We start from the raw sequence: 20,326 nt of genomic DNA, 5'->3' as shown, positions 1-20,326 counted from the left end.
CATAATGAGGACGGTTTAAAATGTTCTATTAATTGTCTGAAGTAGTTGTTATTTATCGATTTTTGGAGGAGTTCATGCAGAACTCAAATCACCGCTTTTAGAATCATTAATTTTTTAGTTATTTTATTAAAATATATGAAAGCAACGGACAAAAGATTCTGTAAATTGAAATAAACAACTTAACTACTAAGTGCAATCAACATCACATAAACGAAATGCTTCCTTATAATTATAATAGGACGTAATGACAGTTGACATAATGAAAAATTGCCAGAAGTGCGGAAAACGATTTTACTTGTAAGAAGAATATTATAGACTACTTACTAATAAACGAATAAAAAAATACTGATTACCTTATATTTTACGACCCGGTAGGCTTTGTGTTGACTATCAATTAATTGTGAAATGCTCTTTTTAAATTTTATTTCTATTACTAAAACTGGATTCCTTATTACTTTTGTTTGAAACTAGTTCTCTCAGATTGTATCAACTGTATTATCAAATTATCCTTATTCTCAGAAGAAAAATCAGCTGTGTAACCAATTGTGACATTAATTCAAAGTTAGATATCCATTAAGATCTTATTGGGATTTTTAAATAGGAATGACTTATACAATCACCCCTATTTAGAAACAAATACTTTTTATTGCGATAGTTTTACTTATACAATCAAAGAGATTAAATATTCATAATATGCTAACGAGGTACGTAATTGACACAATGAGTGCACGTATGTATCTTTAACCTTCCCAAAAGTCTTGTAAATAAATTTTTCCTGCAACCCTAAAATATAAATGCGATAACTGACTTTTAACTTATGTGGATGAAATTTGTCTTAAACAGGGAAATCCAGTTAAACTGGAATCATTAAAAGACAAGTCGTTTGTGCATTTACGTTAGATATAATGTGTTATATGAATCTCTTCCAGTATTGGCGATTTTTTTCTTCCAGTCCAACAGTCCAACATTGGTGTCCCAATAAAACAAGTTTCAAGCAGTTTTAATACTTTTGATTCTTTCGATTATTTTATCCAGTGAAAATATTCATTAGACCTTAAACACTCAATAAAATTTTCTTTTAGGTTCAGTGTTTTAGATACAAAGATACAATACCTAAGGTTTGTAATATTATTGCACAATGCCCAACGACAAGCACAGGGGGTATACTCAATGCTTCTTCACAGTAAATGGTCCTACTTTGTAATAAACATGAATGTGGCGCCTAAAGTTCAAGGAACTCGTCATGAATGCGAGAGGCCAAATTTACACTAGTTCTGTATTCTCTTCTAACATATTTCGGCTTTCTTTTTTCCTAAATAGATTAAAGATTGCTGTTTTTGAACCTGCTGTAGTTATTTAAAATATTATGTATTTAAATGATGGAAAAACTGAGTGTCATTATATTCCAACAAAAGAAATAAACTGGGGATATTTAATTTACCATTGATATTTATCAGATTTTCGATGAGTATTTTGATGAGTTTCTATGCTGATCCTTATTCTTCATGGTCTTTATGTTTTAATCATGGCGCTAAATATGCAACTTTGGTTATGATACACCTACGTAAATTAAGAAATTTTGTTTTGAAATGCTTTTTAAAACATAAAACACACGGTTATTTCCTTCTTTAATCGGTTGTTGTTTTGAAACAAAATTCATAAAGAATATGAATTGAAGACACCGATTGCGAATTAGCACGTCCTTCCATCCCATGGCTCTGCAGCCCAATTCGAGCAATGGCCTCCCTCAGCAAACCTTTCTATGCGTTACGGTCTTTAGAATTAGGAGTTTTTAGTAGATAAACATTTCCAAACTATGTATTACATTTTTATTGATTTTATGCAATACATTCTGCATGTTTTGTTGGAGTATTAACATATTTTGACTTGTTTATATTTTTCAGGTGTGAAAGAAACAACTACCTCTATTAGTACTAACAGTAATGCATATATAAATTCAACTGTACAAGACATATCGTATCAAGATTCGTTGCATTCAGATGATCTCGAAATAGAAGAAGATACTGAAAATGATATACAGACAAGTTGTGAAAATGCAGATGAAACATCGGACAAAGCTGCAATAGAAAATTGTACAAGTAGTAGTGGCACTCCAAAGAAAAATAGGAATAAGGGAATTATTGACTTAGACGATTTTGCTCAATATCAGATAGTTTTAGATGATCCTACTAACTACAACAAAAATTACCTTTTTAATTCTGCAAAGAAATCTAAAGATCATGAAAAATCAGCTCGGGATTTCTGTGTTAGAGAAAAAGATAACCTCTACAGATGCACAGTGTGCGACAGAAATTATACCCACATTAGTAACTTTTGCAGACATTACATGACTTCACATAAAATGGATGTGAAGACTTATTCTTGCCCTTTATGCGGAAAGGAGTTCACAAGAAAAGATAATATGGTTGCTCATTTAAAAATTATACACAAACAGGTTACAGTGCCTTATATTAATAAGTGTAGTGATTATTAATAGTGGTGCTAATCTACTTTCCTGGGTGGTATTTATAGATAATCAATTATATATAGTTGGTTTATGTAGGCTTTGATCACAGAAGATAATCGTTTTGTATTTGAATTATTTTTGAGAATAGTTAATCATTGATCTAAATTCCTAGATTTTGCTTTACATCTACTTTACATAGTACAGCGATGAGGTTTAAGACTATCGTCGCAACTGTTTGTGTTATTTAAATTTGCAGTGTCTCGTTGTAGTAAAACGACAAAATTAGCGACACGACCAGATTTAAAATTTTATTTGTGCATGCAGCGACGGTAAAGTTAAGTCATTAGTCAAATTCTTGAGGATATGAGGCCACCTGGTATGAACAAAATTATTGAAAATCTTATTTGTGTAAAATATATAAAATATTGGGTGTTATTTAATGACGACACTTTTTCTAGAATCTACGAAAATGTAATGCTCATTGTCATTTAATTAAAACATCTGGCATGCTTTAAGTCTTACATTTTGTTCTTCTTTTATTTGTATAATTGGATACGAAGCGTATTCTCGTTGTGCAAGAACTGACATTTGCAATGATGCACTAGACATCCGAATTTCTTAGTTTAACTAAATTTCTTCCATTTTATAAGTTACTCACGTAATTGTTTTTGTCAAGGCAACTCTTAAACGCACATAATCATTTACAATTATTTTCCATTTCCCGATTATTTTTGATATTCCATCATCTGTATATATGTAAAATCAAAATCTTAAAGTTTGACGTTTCAATTGTATACCTACCCCAATTGTGCAATTTTTTAATTGTTTTCAATGAGTTTCTTACTGTTGGAGGGAAGAAAAATAATAAAATATTCCTCAAAATTAGTATACGAAACTGTAGATGAAATAGTGCGCCAATCCAGAAAACGCTATTGATATGGCATCTATGGAAGCACTAGGAAATCGACCAGTAAAAAGACAAGAAAACCCTAATAAAAACTCATGGTTTAGATAGATAGTGAGGTGAAAATGCAAAGAAAACAAGAAGAATATTTAAAATGTAGATCGTTCAGAATACAGGAAGCAGATAACGAGTAAAAAAGAATAAAAAACAAACAAATAAACGAGTATTCTTTAGTAAGTGAGAGCACTGGGAAACATACTTAAACAGGTGGTTAGCCACTTCTGTGGTGCGACGAAGCAAATTTGGAGAAAAGTAAAAAATCAACATAACCAAGTTAAAGAGATAGTTGAAAATAGACTATTATGTAAGTACATATACATGAGTGTAGAATTCGGAGTAGAAAGTGCTGTCAAAACTGGTGCAAAACTGTATCGATATTCATATAATGGTATTTTCAAAACTAGGGAATTCATTTTAGATGATATTTGTATGTACTTATATCAGAACTTGCCTTTCGTATTAACTAAAACCTTTGAGATTTTGCAAGAACTACCACTTCTGACTGGCGACAGACTCAATGTAGATGAACACTGAACATGTTTAGAACAAGTAATAAGTCTAGAAGCTACTGTTTTGGACTTATCTTTTAACAGATCTATGTAGTACTTATATATTTATACAATTATCGTGGGTTATTTGTGGTGAGTGAGTTTTTATATCAATTTTTAATCTTAGACTGCACAAGGAGCCACTGTTATCCAGAAGTATCTTTTTATCCAGTATCAAAAACTGAGCCAAATGGCTCCATGAATAGAAACTTCTTTATCTAAAATTGCATACACATACCAAACTTCTGTGATCATAGCCTAATAACGATGCATGCCTTTGAACTTAAAAAAATAACGATATTTTTATAATCAAGAAATTCTGCCTCAAGACTGAATAGGTATATATTTTAAACATATGTATTAAATCTCTATATAATTATTGTTATTAAATTAACTATATCTTAAGTTTTTGGAACGGTATTTTGAATATATGTATATTTTTGTTACAATTAATGACATCTTTGGTAGGTTAATAGTAGTTGTAAAGTAAAGGTGGTTGTAAATACTCAATGTTTTTATAGAAGTTGGCTAACTACATATATATTTATTAGGGACGAAATATAATACAACTCATAGGTAAGGTGTCTTGTAGATGTACATACTCAACTCTTTATGTCGAGCATCCGCTTCCAAGCATTCCCTTCTTCGGCTGATCTCCAGTTATTCACCCTCAATAACCCTCTAGCGTCGGTTATCACTTCGTCTATCCAACTCTTCCTTGGTCTTACTTCCGGCCGACGTCCCACCATACTTTCACTAAGCGTTCTACTAGGCGTTATGTTATCCATTCTGAACTGTCAAACGCAATCTTTGTATGTTTGCATCATTTGGTATTGACAGTTCTTTGTAATACTGATATAACTCATGGTTACCCCCCACATATATGGACGTATCATATACTATGTCGTAAATAGGTCCCAATATCCTCGATATCTTTCAAAATGTTTATTTTTTTTTCTGTCATGATCCATGTTTCTGCGCCATATTCCAAGAGGTATTTTTGATTCCAAACACCTGCACCTGCGACAGAGAGAAATATGCTCTGTAATAAACATTATTCTTCTCCGTATTTCCCTCTCCTCGCACTCGTCCTTAGTTATCTGTACTCCCAGGTATGTGAGCCGTTTTACAACTATTTGCGCCGGTGCATACAAGGTGATGTATGGGGACGGGGCAATTCTTTCTCTTTTAAGTACCACCTAGGCTACTTTTAGCGCAATATCTATAATTAATAATTATTTTTACGAATATTAACTAGACCTTACAGTAATAAACAAAAATATACATATATTTATTTTTTGTGCAATAAGCACTTCATCAAAAATGAAGTGTATAATGTTTATAAAACCAAATTATTAGTAATCAAGATTGAATTAACCAAAGATAATCTGATAGAATTTTTTGCCGGTTATAAAAACCAACCAGAAAAGGCTGATAAAATTAAGATATTTTTAAAATACTTCGATCTTTTTTATCAATATTGGTCCTAACGGCTACAAACAGAGGGTTGTCTTTACGTAAATGATAGGTCATGAACAGGTGAGTTCAACCGACAACAACGTGCTGTAGTTTAATGGTACTAATCCCGTAATGATAATATATAAGCTTCAAATCTAAATCTACATACACCGAATCTATTAACACTATTAAGCCCAATAATCATAAATAGGGAAAGTTGTCGAAAGACGTGGGAAATAGGTATTAATTGCTTGTCTCCCTATTCTCCCACTTGCAATGTTCAAAAATGTGGAATACAGAGGCTCATATCAGGCTACTCCTTAACAAACAAGTTTTGGAGCCCGGTCGATAGAGACGTTGATAATCATTTTTTAATCATTATTGTCCTGAAGCTATTTTCTTCTGACATTTTAATATTTTTTACTATTTTTATTAGGAATTAACCACAATTTCAGTCTACAATACGTATATTTTGACGTTTCCATTTTCATTTCGGAAATCGTTCCCAAAATACAAAAACTTAGTCGGAATCATGACCATAGACATATAATACAAGATAGACTGACTACTGTAATACAGTGGCGTTCCCCCGATAGAGAAAACTAATGCAAAGCAGCCCCTGCATCTCTGTCTAATGGGCCTGATTTATCGACCACGTGACTTTCTCATTGGTCATTTACGTGGTGACGTGGTCGATAAACTTGTCAAATTAGAAATAGTTGCAGGGACTGCTTTGCGTCAGTTTTCTCTGTCGCACTGGGAGAACGGGCTGGTATTGCAATGATCAGTATATCTTGTATTATATGTCTATGATCGAGATGTTAATTTTAACCTGAAATTGAGGTTACTTCCCAATACAAATAGTAAACAATTTTTACTCAGTTCATGTGCTTGGGCGAGCGGCAAAACGCTCGTTTGGTAGTTTTTATTTGTAGGATCGAGTTTCGTATCAAACACTTGATTTCTTTTTTAACTAATAATCTATTTTTTAATATTATCGTTTTAATATATAAATAAACATAAATTTTATATATTTATATAACAAATAAATAAAAACTTCGTAAATCATTTATTACTTCTGATTCGGCTAATAAAAGTTTACATAAAAGTGTAACCACTTTTAATTAATTAATATTATTACGACACTGTAATACAATTAATTGTTTTCTGAATGTATTATGTAATCTTAGACTAGTCGATGGAAACCAAAACGAAAAGTTTTTACATGCTTTAACAATATTGGTTATTTGAAGCAAATTATTTATATATAATAGCTTTAGCGAAATTAATACATAATTAGAAAAGCAACGAATTTTTGGCGCGATTTTTTTTGTGTGCGTGACAATATTGGTTATCTGATGTCTAAAAGATATTTAAAATTTAGATATGGTTGTCTATAAACAAATCAATATGTTATGTGTACCTATTTATGAATTTTTTATATTATTTTAATTTTTAATGTATTATGAAAATAGTCTAATATAATAATAAAATGGTATGATCAAAATTAAAAAAAAAAGATGGTACAATAGGTAACACAGTAGACTAGCGCCAGCTTCATAATATGTTCTCTGTTTTTAACATTTATATAATATTTTTAACCTAGATATGCCTAAAACTTACCTGAAAATATTTTTTATTATTTTTCTTCAAACTTACGCCTTATATAATGTAACAAAAACATATTTATCGTTAAAACAAAATATTTATGATAAATAAGTAAAAAAAAATACTAAAAATATGATACGCCAGGCATATAAGCAACTATTAAGTTTCAGTATGACATAAAACAAAATATTTAACATGTAAGACTACGTTGCGTTTTGAACACCTCATTTTTTGCTCTATCGTGGCGCAGACCACATCAAGTTTGTTTTTCCTGTGGAATCACCAAATGGTCTAGTCGGTCATAGCGAATTTCAATGTTTTCATTGGCTGATGGACGACCTCGAGAATAGGAAGGTTTTTAACAAAGATGTTGCAATGCGTCTTCTAAATAACTGGTCCAGTTTTCCTCCATGTAAACGATGAAGTTGCCAGCCATTTTGAACAGTCATATCAATGCATTGATTGATAAATGAAACATGCCATTTTTTCCGCGAATAGAAATGCGGTAAAGGCTAATATTTTGGTCACTACGATCTACTCCTCCCATGTTTACATTATACTCATGTGTGAAATGGGGTTCTACCTAAAATGATAAATATTACTAGTGTTACAGAGGAAGATTGCCTATTTTGTTTCATACCTGGATCGTCTTCTTCTCCTTCTGTGAATACCGCTTTACAAGATGAATTGGTTGAAGTCCTGCGGAGTTAGAACAGAGCGTTACTAAATTATTGTCATGCCATTTTACTGCAATTATATTTTGATCAGCAATTTTTTTGTAGTGATATGTCCCTCTCTTTTCTTTTTTCATAATTTTTGAATCTTGTAATTGCACTCCTGGTAAACGATTTTCTCTAACAGTGCCGGTGGCTAAAAAGCTTTTTTCCGTTAATTTTTCCATAAGTAGAATAGAGGTAAAAAAGTTATCAAAAACTAAATGGAACTTTTCATTTGACCATTTTTTTCTTAGCACATCAGAATATTCCAATAAAACACTTGCTCCGACTCCATAATCTGTATAAATTTTACTAATATTAGTTGATGATCCTTGGTATGGTTCAAACCAATAAATATAGCCAAGACGCGATGTGCCAACCCATAATTTGTAACCGTATCTGAGCGGTTTACCATGTATAAATTGTTTGCATGAATGTCTTCCAAAGTACGGAACCATTGCTTCATCTACAGAACGCATTGCCGTTAAAAGTTCGTACTTCATAAACTTCTTATTCAAGTTTACAAACAAAGGCCTGACTTTTGCAAACTTATCTCCTTGTTCTACGGTACAGTTATCTGTCAGATGAAAATTTGACATGATAAATTCCAATTATCATGCCAAATTTCTCGTAAGAGCTTCTGTCACAAGTTGATTGTTAACATCTCTGTCACGTTGCCAAAACATTCTCCTGCGAGGAATGTTCACATAACCACTCAATATGAGAGTTCACAGCAAAGCCTTGACTTCATAATCTCGAACTTCTTGTTGGCGATTCTTCTGTGAAGCATATTGATTAGTTTCTGACGTTATCAGCTGTATAAGTTCTTCATAAAAAAAGGAAAAACCATTCAAGGGGACTCCTACATTGGTCTTCCATCTGAATGTCTTCTTTTAACCAGTGGTAGATTTTTTTTCTTAGACCCTTTAACTGTTCTTTTTTCTCCCTGCTCTGGAATGAAATATTATCTTGAGAATCGGATAATAATGCGTCACCGTCATTATTTTGCACATTTATTTCAGCAGAAGCTTGTAATTGCGACCCAGGTAAATTATGCATCAACATTGTATCTTCATCACCAGAGTCTTCGTCTGTTAGAACATCACATGCATTTATTGGAGGCATCAAAGTAATACTATCTACATTTGCTACTAAATTTTCATCATCTTCTAACGTACTAAGCGCATCCTCTAATGAAAAGTCCCTAAAAATAAATAGTATGGTATTATCCTGTCATACAATATTTTGTACACTAAAATCAAATGGCCTAACGCTAGTAACAAAATAATAATTTATCCCATTTATAAATCTAAATGGAAATATAAAGTATTTTCTACAAGTAAACACAAAAATCATATTTTTTTGCATACATATAACAAATATTTACTTACGCAAATCTTATTCTAAATTCAGCAATATTATAAAAACTGTAAACTTTAATCACAAAATGATCGCCAAATATTTCAAAGCCAGCAATTCACAACTACGCCCTATGGTTGATTACTACTTACTGAAAGTATTTAGGCTGTTATCAAGAAATATAATTCTCATATATAATTAAGTTAAAAGATATTTGTGGTGTACAATTTATTGTATGTCAGGCATATCTGGGTTAAAACTGAATAAAGTAATTTTATTATTTATTTATTATTTATATTTTAAACAAATTATATTAAAATAATTCAATATCAAATTTCAAATTTAGAGGAAATATTAAATAATAATAAAAATATAAATAAATATCATTTGATAGTTAATTTTATTTACTATATAAACTAAATAAGATATTTAAAAATAATAATTGTATTTATATGAAATTATTTTAAAACGAGAGGTGTCATAAAAAGATTTTTCGTGCAGTTTTTAATTTAAATCTGCTTAGATTAAATATATGATCACTAGAAACGGATTGAGCAGCCGTCTCAAAAGTCCGAATAGCTATGATGATTGCCGACCTCCGCCGCGGAGATGGCACTTGAAGAAGAAGAAGAAACGGATTGAAACGCTATTTCGTGACGCTACCCGTGAGGTCTTCTCGTGGCTATAGTTATGTGTAAAGTATTACAACACTCGACCAACCAAACTTTGTTTTCACATTGCTTGTTAGAATTTCTTAAGAAAGTCGGAAACAATTTGATTACATCGCCTCTGTCGACAAAGTTACAAACTTTATTTACTTACATTTACAACGGAGGATATCGTTTCTATAAGCCACAAGCCTTCTATGAGCGTCTATATTCGTTGACAATAGCCTTAAACCGCGTCTGTTCAGACAGCATAATAATATCTTTTTAACACTCAGTATTTGACTTAGTTTTCACAATAAGCTGGGATCGGTATAATATTCTTGGCTTTACTAAGCACGGTATTTTATTATGCATTCTAAACTAAATCACGTAATATGTTCTTCTTTTGGATATTACATGCGATTTAGAGGCGACTCTTGTTTTAACAAACTGAGTCTTAGATTTTTACGGTTTACATATTCTCACTGCAGTATTGACAGATTAGTTTACCTACAGTAGCGTACATAGACATATAATACAAGATAGACTGATCGTTGCCATACCAGCCCGTTCTCCCAGTGCGGCAATAAAAACTAAAGCAAAACAATCCATGTATCTTTTTCTAATTTGCCAGGTTTATCGACCACGTGGCCTAAATGACCAATAAGAAGGTCACGTGGTCGATAAACCCTGCGCATTAGATATAGATGCAGGGCCTGCTATGGGTCAGTTTTCTCTGTCACACTGGGGGAACGCGACTACATTGCAGCAGTCATACTATCCTGTATTATATGTCTATGCTACAGTATTACGGGAAAAATTTAGACAACCACCAGCAAAACAAATTCTGTTACGGAAACTGATTAATTTGGGAATTCTGTTTGATACTAAGTTTCTGGAAATTTGATATCTACTGACGGCCTTTATAGCACCTATCGATATAGAAGAATAAAGAAATGGACTATCGTTTAAAGTCTTTGTAATTTCCAAAGATAAGTTCCTTTATTTACAAAGAACAGAAAAATGTTCAAATATTTTTAAACAAGATCGACGTATGGAGTACAAATATTTGTGAAAATATTCTATTTTCTGTGTTAGAAAATATGTATTGCCTTTTAATAAGCCTTAATCCAGATTTGTTGACGAACATTGTATAGATCTTTATACTTCTAGGTAAAGGTTTTGTTCTTATTTTTTATGGTATCTATATGTATTTAGAATATTTGTATCAAATGTAAAATTCTGTATACCAATGGCAAATGACTAGATACTCATTGCAAATAGTTATATTTTATTAACCTTAGTATTGTTAAAAGTGTGATTATCGTAGATTTTAGATTTTATTTGATTTATACCTATTGAATGTTACATATTTTTCAATTATTACATGCATTGTTTAGTTTTTATAATTATAATTTATAATTATTATTTTTTATAACAAGAAGGAATATTTTAAACATAACTTTATATTGTCAATTAATCAGAGAAGTTTCCGTCCCTGAATTCAACTCCGAAAGGAAGTAAAATTTACACATTGATCATGAATCATTTTGATAATCGTTGTTGCTCAGCTGTGAGGTGCTTGATGTGCTTTGGCTTTGATTTGCGCATGTCTGGTAAAATTTAAAACATTCAATATGAAGTGTAGGAAGTTGCGTTTTTTCATAATACTCTATTAATTATCAATTATGAAATGGTTACATAAATATGTATACATAGGCTTTGTAGTGAAGAGGTTAGTAAGACAATGGAGGAGAAGGTCACAAGAGAGGTGAATGATGGACATAGCCAGACAGGCAAAGACCCATCCAGGATTATGGTGCAAAAAGAAGAAGAAGAAGAAGGTTAGTGGAGAATCGCCGTTTGGTTTTTAGAATGGCTTAGATAATAGAGAGGCACTATTTTTTCTGTAAGTCCTGATACAAAAATGCTAGGATCAGAGAAAAGTTGTATTAATTTATTTTATCGACTACCAAAAGACTTTCGATAATGTACGCTATAGTCTTCTTATGCCCATTCTACATAGTATAGGTGTCGACGAAAAAACATTCGTATTATTAAATCATTCTATTGGAACTAGGTGGCCAAACTTAAAATTAATAAATTATCCACGCAGTACAAATACTGGAATGTGTTAAGACAGGGCTGTATATTGTCACCAATGCTCTGTAACATATACGTTGGACAAGCATTTCAAATTACTTTAGAAAACATGCAGCATGTAATTAAACTAAATGGTGTCTTTAATTAACAATCTTTGTTACGCAGACAACAGCTGTTATATCAGATAAGATAGATCTTCAATCGCTGGTTGCAAGTATTAATCATACAGGAAAGGAATAAAACTTTAACATTAACATCCAAAAGGCTAAATTTATGATCATCAGCTGGTAGCAACACGAGGCAGCGCATCTTCTCATAGACGATCAATAAATTGAAAGAGTAGAGAAATTTAATCTTGGATCCACTCTAGTGGATCAACAAGTGAAGAAGACATAGAAGATCTACAGATTGATGACAACGTAACAAAGGAAAGGATAAATTCAAATACTTGGGGTTTAAAATCACGAAAAAGGCAACAACAGAGGAAGAAATTACACAAAGATTAGGACAAACAAGAACAGCAATCCGACAAGTTAACTCAGTATGGTGGGATAAACATCTAAATATGAAGACAAAAACACGGATTTATAAAACATTAGTGCGAAGTATTATGACATATGGGGCTGAAAATTGGATCATAAACAAGAAAAACAGCAGTAAGATAGTAGCAACAGAGATGGAATGTCTTCGAAGATGCTGCAGAGTAACAAGAATGAATAGGAGAAGTAATGACGAAATACAGCAAAGAACATCAATAGAAACAGACATATTAACATATATAGAACAAAAAAGACTAAAGTGGTATGGACATGTAAGAAGAACTAGCGACAGCAGATGGATAAAGAGAATAACCGAATGGAGCCCCATAGGAAGGAGGAAAAGAGGACGACCCCGAAAATCCTGGAGGAACGAAGTAGACGACGCCATGAGTAAGAGAGGTCTAAACGATGGAGAATGGGACAACAGAGAGAGATGGAAACGGTTAAGCGAGGGAAGGCAGTGAATACTGTAGAATTCCTGAATATATATATGGATCCACTCTATCAAGCAAACAAGTAAAATCAATAAATATAATTGAAGACTACTTAAACTATCGTGAATGGACCGAGTTACCAATGAGGAGTTAAAAACCTATACTTACGGGCAAGAGGTCCAGGATGAAAATACATTTCTAGCATACAAATGTACGAAGCTAATGTGATGTAGAAGATACTGGGTCCATTTTCCGGCTGGCTGAGGAGGAAAACCTTAGAATAGTTGATTAAAAAATTGCACCCGAAACACCTACATGCTGCTAAGCGTGTGGCACAACAAGAAGTAGACTTTAAATGATAGTGTGGGATCGTAACAGTATGTATGTTAACTTCAAATTTTAGTTGCTATCCAAAAATCTTACCAAAGAAAATTTACAAATGCTATCAGGCTATTTTGCATAACTTAAAAAATCATCATTATTTTGCCTTTATTCCTATGTGAGGTAGCCTGCATAACTTAAAAGGGTAACAGGTTCAATTGGACAATTTCTGACTATAGGTCATATTTTTTTGTACAGATATCAAACATTTTGGTTTCATTGAAAATTCCCCTTTTTTAAAATTATGCTACTGTAGATATCCATTGTGGATTCATCAGCACAAGTATTGTTGCACAACAAACTATGGGCTTCCGCAAGAACCTGTGCGCGGTGTATACGCTAAGGCAGAGGTTCTTCTTGCTTGTTAAGAGTGATCAATTTTTGATTTTCAGTTTTATGAAAAGTTTATTTATCTGATTTTTACAGAGTTTTGTTGTGGATTAATATATTGGTTAATATACAATAGTTTTTACATCTTATGACTATTGAATTATTTATAAAAAAATATAGCTGCAATTTGGTGCTATTTTCTAAATTAGTTGAATAGGCGAGTTTTTTAAATAAGTTTACATTTAAATATTATATAGATGTATGTGCATATTTTGTAGGTCTCTATTTTATGACAATAAAAGAGATACTTTGTACCTTGCTGCAATACTCTACATAGTGCCTCCAAAATAATCTGAAATATCTTCAAAGTTTTGACGATATTGATACTAATGATATTAATATTATCAAGGTGAATATAACAGCATTAACATTTTTGTATAATCAAAGTCTTTAAATACATTGGAAAATGGCGAAAAATAACTATTTAAATATTTCCAATTTGCATCTATCTAGATGTCTTTTGCATAGGTATTTTAAGTTTTTCAACTTTTCTTCAAAAGATCAAAAATTATATATTATTCGTTCTGTTACGGATTTTGTTAGTTGACTCTTAATTCTTAACTTTATTTAAGCTTTCAATCTATTTGTCTAATGGCCCATGAAATTAAAGACTTATAGTCTTCAAAGAAACATCTTGAAACACCCGAAGTGTTTTTTTTCAGCTTTATTTTGACTCATATAACACTAGGTCCACACAGCAATTATTATGTACACCTTTCGTGTTTGTCATTTTCGCAAAAAACTGCTAGACTGCTGCCCTAGGCTATGTAATGCTCCTCCCAAAGGATATTGGTGCATTGACACATTAAGATCTATTCTGACGAGTATTTAAATTCACCATTATCATTCTTTTTGACTTGCCGAATTACATTTCTTCATAGGTTTCTATCTTGGGCCATACCAATACCGACATGCCTTGCCAAACCGTCTCACCCAAGTCTTCTTCGTTCTTCCTCTCCTACTCCTTTCAGGAACTCATAAACTATCAGTTCTTCGTATTGGGTGATAACGCCTCAACGTTGAACATGACCAAACCGTCTTAACCTAGGCTCTTTCATTTTGGAATCAAATGATGTCATCCCTCCTTTAGTATATTCATTCCTAATTTTATCCTTTTTTATCACTCCATGTAACCATTCTCATTTCCGCCACATGTATTCGTTGTTCCCCTCTTTTCGAACTGCCAACATTCAGTTCGGTACATCATATCTGGTCTAATGTCTGTTTTAGAGAATTTTCCCTTCAACTTCATTAGAATTTTTCTGTCGCACAACACACCACTCGCTTTCTTCCATTTCATCCATTCAATCCTAATTCTACTGCATGCATCTCCATCTATTTCCTCATTACTCTAATACCGATCCTAGATGTTAAAAACTTTTACTTTCCACCATCCACAGATACCATTTTATTTGTAGTAACCTCATCTTTAAATAAACTTTTCAGATACGCTGTTTTTTTCCTACAAAGTTTTAAACCTTTTTCATCAAGAGCTTGTCTCCACTATTTTCAGTTTTTGATCTAAGTTGCTTTCACTATTTCTTACTAACACTACATCGTCAGCATACATTAAGCATCAGGGAATGTTAGCCTATAGTTACGCTGTTATCTGATCCAACACTTAACACTAATGAGAATAAATAAGGACTAAGCACCGAGCCTTGGTGCAATGCTACTTTCACACGAAATTTATCAGAATCTCCTACAACTGTCCTAACAATAGCTGTTATACATGTCTCTCACAATCTTTACATATTTACTGGGGACTCCTTTCTTATTGGGTGCCCACCACGTAATCTCTTGAATAAGTCAATCATATGCTTTTATTGAATATCATAGCGTTTGTTTCCTTATTTCTGTACTTTACATCAACTGCCTTACAATTCTTTTTCGACCTTAAGTTTCTCTTGTGAGTAGAGAGTGTGTTAAATCCTCAAACATACATACCAGACATTATTTTTAGATCATATAGATAACTTGGCAACCGACGTTCATGTTTTCATCTGTGGCAAATTGCCTTATTCATCTCAATATTTTAGGTTGCTCTCAAAAACTTGTTTCTGAATTTTAAGTGACAGTTACAGCTGTCTTGCATAAAGCCAAACTGATTATCAAATATTTCGGTTTCTTTACGTATATGTTTATCAATTACTCCCTCCCATGTTTTTATGGTGTGACTTAGTAGTTTTATGGCATTGTAGTTTGTACATTGTTGATATCTCCCTAGTTTTTATAAACAGATACTCATATACTGCTTCTCCATTTGGCTGGCATTTGTCCGACTTCCATAATATCATCTGGTCCAACTGCTTTTCCTTTCTTTATTTTTTTGAAGTGCTTGGACTAATTCTTCGTTTGTTATTTTGGTGACCATTTCTGTTACTGTTCCCGTTAACTCTATTAGTTTTCTGTCAAATTCTTCACTTAAACAGTCAAAGTACTTTTTTGCATTTCTTTTTGACATCCTTTTTATGAAGTAGTACTTTATTATTTTCATCTCGGATTCATCTAATCTGATTAAAATCTTCTGTTTCCTTTGCTTTATGTTTTGCTATTTTATGTATCTTTGTTTCTCCTTCCCTTGTATCGAGTTGATCTTGATATATTTAAATAGCTTATTTTTTACCTTTTTCTACTGCTACTTTCGCTTCCTCTCTGGCCACCGTATAGTTTTGATGATCTGTGTCCGAACTAATTTCTTGTCACTGTTTGTATAATTTTCTCTTCTTTTTTATTTTTTCTTCATTCTTCTACTTTCATTCTACTTTCAGTATGTCTAAACGATAGTGGTCATCTTCCTCCAAATTGTATTGAATTATCCTTTCAATATTCTAACCCATTTTTTCTACTATTTTTGCCCTGAAACTTTTCTCATCTCTTAACATTCACCACTTGATTTTTTTGATCCTCTCTGCTGTTTTGGTTTATTTTCACTTTTTACTTCGAAGCCCAGTACAAGCAACTTATGGTGTTGGTTTACTGTCTGTCTCACTAACTGTTACCCTGCAGTCTTTACATACATGTATATCTTCTGGTTTTGTCATGAAATAACCTATTTGGAAGTGATTTTGTCTACTTTTGCATTTAATAAGTTGTGTTTCTCTCTTTTGAAAGAGTGTTTTAACAATCACCATATCTAATGTCGGTAATTCAAGCATATCATCTCCAGCTTCATTTCTAGTTCCAAAGCCTAGTTTTTAGATAATTTAAAATAATTAGTTTTAACAATATTTTGAGTCTAAGCTCTTTTGTTTTGTTTGTTTCTATTCGCTCCAATATACAAATCTACCTGTTTTATTTGATTATCTTCACATTTATTCATTTTACATGACGTCTTATAGAGTAGTATAGCATAGTCGTATATTTCATCGGTATAGTACCATATTCTTCATTCCTTCTATGTTCACGTATTATCTCTAAAACCTTCTCCCCTATAAAGCAATTTCTTCTTTTTACAACAAACAAATTTTCTCTCAAAATTTTTCTTATATGCATTTGTAAATGCATTTTCCATACAGTTTATTTCAATATCTGAATAGATATTAAGTAGGCATTTTATATTTTATTTTACTAATTGTGGGTATGTCGTTTTAAAGTAGAAACAATGGATTATTCGTAGGAGTTATATTTTTGTCAAGTTCATCTATTACAACTCTTTTTCGACCTTTAGTTTCTCTAATGAGTAGAGAGTGTGTAACATCCTTAATCATACAAAGCAGATATTTTTTTTATATTTTAGGCTACTCTCAAAAATTTGTTTCTGAATTTTAAATGACAGTTACTTCCAACGATTTCGTACTTGAGTATAAACTGTTATAATTTTTGTTATTATTTGTCAAGGCTAGGAACGACTTCAAAATTTTATCCATCAGAAAGCAGACAGAGAAAGTATTCAAGGAAAAAGAAATGGATGAATGCCGGGATTCGTCTACTTGATTTTTAAACGTACTTTACAGCTCGAGCTTACTTTTCTTACTAAGATAATTTCCGGTAATTTTACTGCGCATCAAGTGGGCGTACTGATTGTAGGATTTTCAAAGTCGTTCCTTCTTCTTCTTCTCGTATCACTACAACCCGGGGTGGGTTTTGGCTGACTGCACAACTTGCTTCCATCTTGAACGGTCATCCATAATAGTTGGGTCAGTGGGTAGCCCCATTGTTCTTAGATCTGACCATATATTGTCTCTCCATCGCATTCGTGGACGTCCTAAGGGCCTTCTTCCTGTGGGGGCTTCCTCCCATATTAGCTTGGCAAGGCGGTTATAAGGGTGGCTATGGACATGGCCAGCCCATCTTAGACCTCAGCATTTGTTCTCATTCGATATTGGTTGCAATGAATGTCGTGATAAGGCCCAAAGATTCTTCGGAGGATTTTCCTCTCAAAAGATCTAAGTTTTCTTTCAGTTTCTTTGGTCAGGGTCCACGTCTCACACCCATACATGAGCACCGGTCTAATCACCCTTTTATATATTCTAATTTTTGATGTTCGTGCTAGGCTTTTAGATTTAATAGTATTGTGGAGGCTGTACATACATCTGTTTGCTGCCTGAATTCTTCCTTTAATCTCTTCCGCGAAAGTCGTTCCTAGGTTTGACAAACTGTAGCCTTATTTGGTGGTGCACCTATCTTTCTACTATTTTCGTATCTACTTTTATGTCAATATTGTTTATTCTTTCGAGAGAATCAGTGCATTGTCTATGTTTTGATCATATATCTTCTACGTAAGCTCTATATGGAAAAATATTATCAACTCACTTTATAAACCTTATTCTTATTTATCAGAGGCAAGTATGCAATGTTCAAACATTGGAATATTTCACTTATATTTCATCATTTACACAATGTATTAAACCTATAAAGTTAATTTTCTTTTTTTGAAAGTCTATTTTTTCAAATATATATATATATATATATATAAATTAGTTGTTAATACTCTTGTAGGTCGTAATAATGTGTGAATTAATTAATAATAGGGATGGACATGATATATTTATTCATAGGGATGGTAGCTTCTCTTTTGAGTTCCTTTTTGTAGCAATGAAATTGTTATGTGCAATTAAAATAGTTTTGAACAATCTATAAACAAGTTGTTGTTAATAATTCAAATTTCTCTATACTAATGTTAGGCCTTAATTTTTATTAATAACTACGTAAGCATACTCTGTGTCTATTTTGGACGTTCTTCAAACAAATTGCTAGATCAGTGATATCTTTCTAACCAGATTAGACTGACCACTTAAAAAATTATTAGCTTCTGCTCGGTACTATATAATTAAAAAGAATTAAATACTATAGATCAAAAAAACTAAAATTCAAAACCGCCATCTACATCAATTTATCGCCGGTGTTTAGGTGTTAAGCGGATTTGAAACATCCAAAATAGACTTTTATCTGGAAAATAACTCTCAAATATTTTTTAATTTGATACAACCATTTAATTTTATATTGGATCTCGATTAATCGGAAATAAATATTCTATGTTTGCCTTATTTGACTCGTTAAATAATTTTAAATTGATATACTACCTAATCAGAAAGATCTGAAAGAAAGCAGAATTTGAACTGCACCTCTTTCATTGCTTTATAAATTTATAATCGTTTTTGATACTACACATTATACTGACACAGAAGACATTAGTAATTAATTAAGAGCCTTCAAAACATAAATAATAATAATATAAAGATATTATCTTCTAACAATAGAACAACTCCATTGATAATTACTTATTGACGAGTCAAATTTGGCAAGCGTTACTACTGATTCACTGTGACTTACTTTTGATTTTTTATGTACTGAACTGTGTTTATATATTGAATAAAAGAACTGACATTAGTTTCCTGTTTTATCTAGTGGTAATATTCTTGCCTTTATTAGTTTATTAAATAAAAAATGATTTTATTTTAAAGCTGAACTGATGCGTACTCTTTAAGGTAATTGATGCAATTTTATTTCATTGATATATTAGTATTTTATTTTTAAACTTATGTTTTAGTTAGTAGATATTTATTTGCACTTTTTAGTTACCTTGTATATTATTCTAGGGGTTTACTACGTAGATTGTATTTTTTTAGTTGATTTATAAATAAAATTTAAGTTTGCTATTTTTTAATTGTTTTATTTTTTTTTCAAGCGGTACATCTGCATGCTATTTTATTTGATAGGGGTCAATGTTTATATGACAAAATTACATAATCATTATTAACGTCAACATTGTTGGTAGTTTTATAGTTGTAATTCACAATACATCTAACTTTTCAATCTGCGGATTCAATAGTTTTATAAAAGTAATTAATTAATTAGTCAATATAATGACACTCTTTCTACTATTAGTTTGCTTGTCATTAAAACCTGGTATGCTTCAGTAATAATCATAGTGTATTCTCAATATTTTATTCCGAATTGTCCTCACAGTTTGCTAGGTTCCTAAGTTTTGTATTCTATTCATTCGTTTTCTTCGGAACCTTTTTATACACTCTTAACATATTTTCTAGTATTTAAATAGTATTTATTTTTTCTAAATTCACTGAATTATTTGTAGTTAATTCCAAGCAAATATAGCAATTTTTCAGATTTTCTAGAATGGTATGTGGTATTGCCCAAAGCAATTACGGAATTAGTTGGAATCTGTGCTAACGATACGGGTAATAGTTAAATTTTACTTTTTTTTATCCTGTTATATCTTAACTGTGTAAAGCTTTGTTTGTCACCTTTA

General features: G+C 31.8%; 1 protein-coding gene across 5 annotated transcripts in view; it reads left to right on the top strand.

The window, feature by feature from the left end:
* The window catches only part of ttk (zinc finger and BTB domain-containing protein ttk), a 91,343-nt gene that overhangs the window by 45,068 nt on the left and 25,949 nt on the right, over positions 1 to 20,326 (top strand). The window contains exon 3 of one of the 5 annotated variants that reach the window (XM_072523301.1): positions 1,905 to 19,718. The exons of the other annotated variants lie outside the window; for them this stretch is intronic. Coding sequence (XP_072379402.1) covers positions 1,905 to 2,494 — 590 coding nt within the window. The 3' untranslated portion in view covers positions 2,495 to 19,718. Of the gene's footprint in view, positions 1 to 1,904; positions 19,719 to 20,326 lie in introns of those variants that run through there. 5 annotated transcript variants of the gene reach the window in all.

Source organism: Diabrotica undecimpunctata, chromosome 2, assembly GCF_040954645.1.
Source record: "Diabrotica undecimpunctata isolate CICGRU chromosome 2, icDiaUnde3, whole genome shotgun sequence".
NCBI classification, from domain to species: domain Eukaryota; kingdom Metazoa; phylum Arthropoda; class Insecta; order Coleoptera; family Chrysomelidae; genus Diabrotica; species Diabrotica undecimpunctata.
The sequence above is the reverse complement of the archived record's forward strand: the minus strand, read 5'-3'. Positions and strand labels throughout refer to the sequence as shown.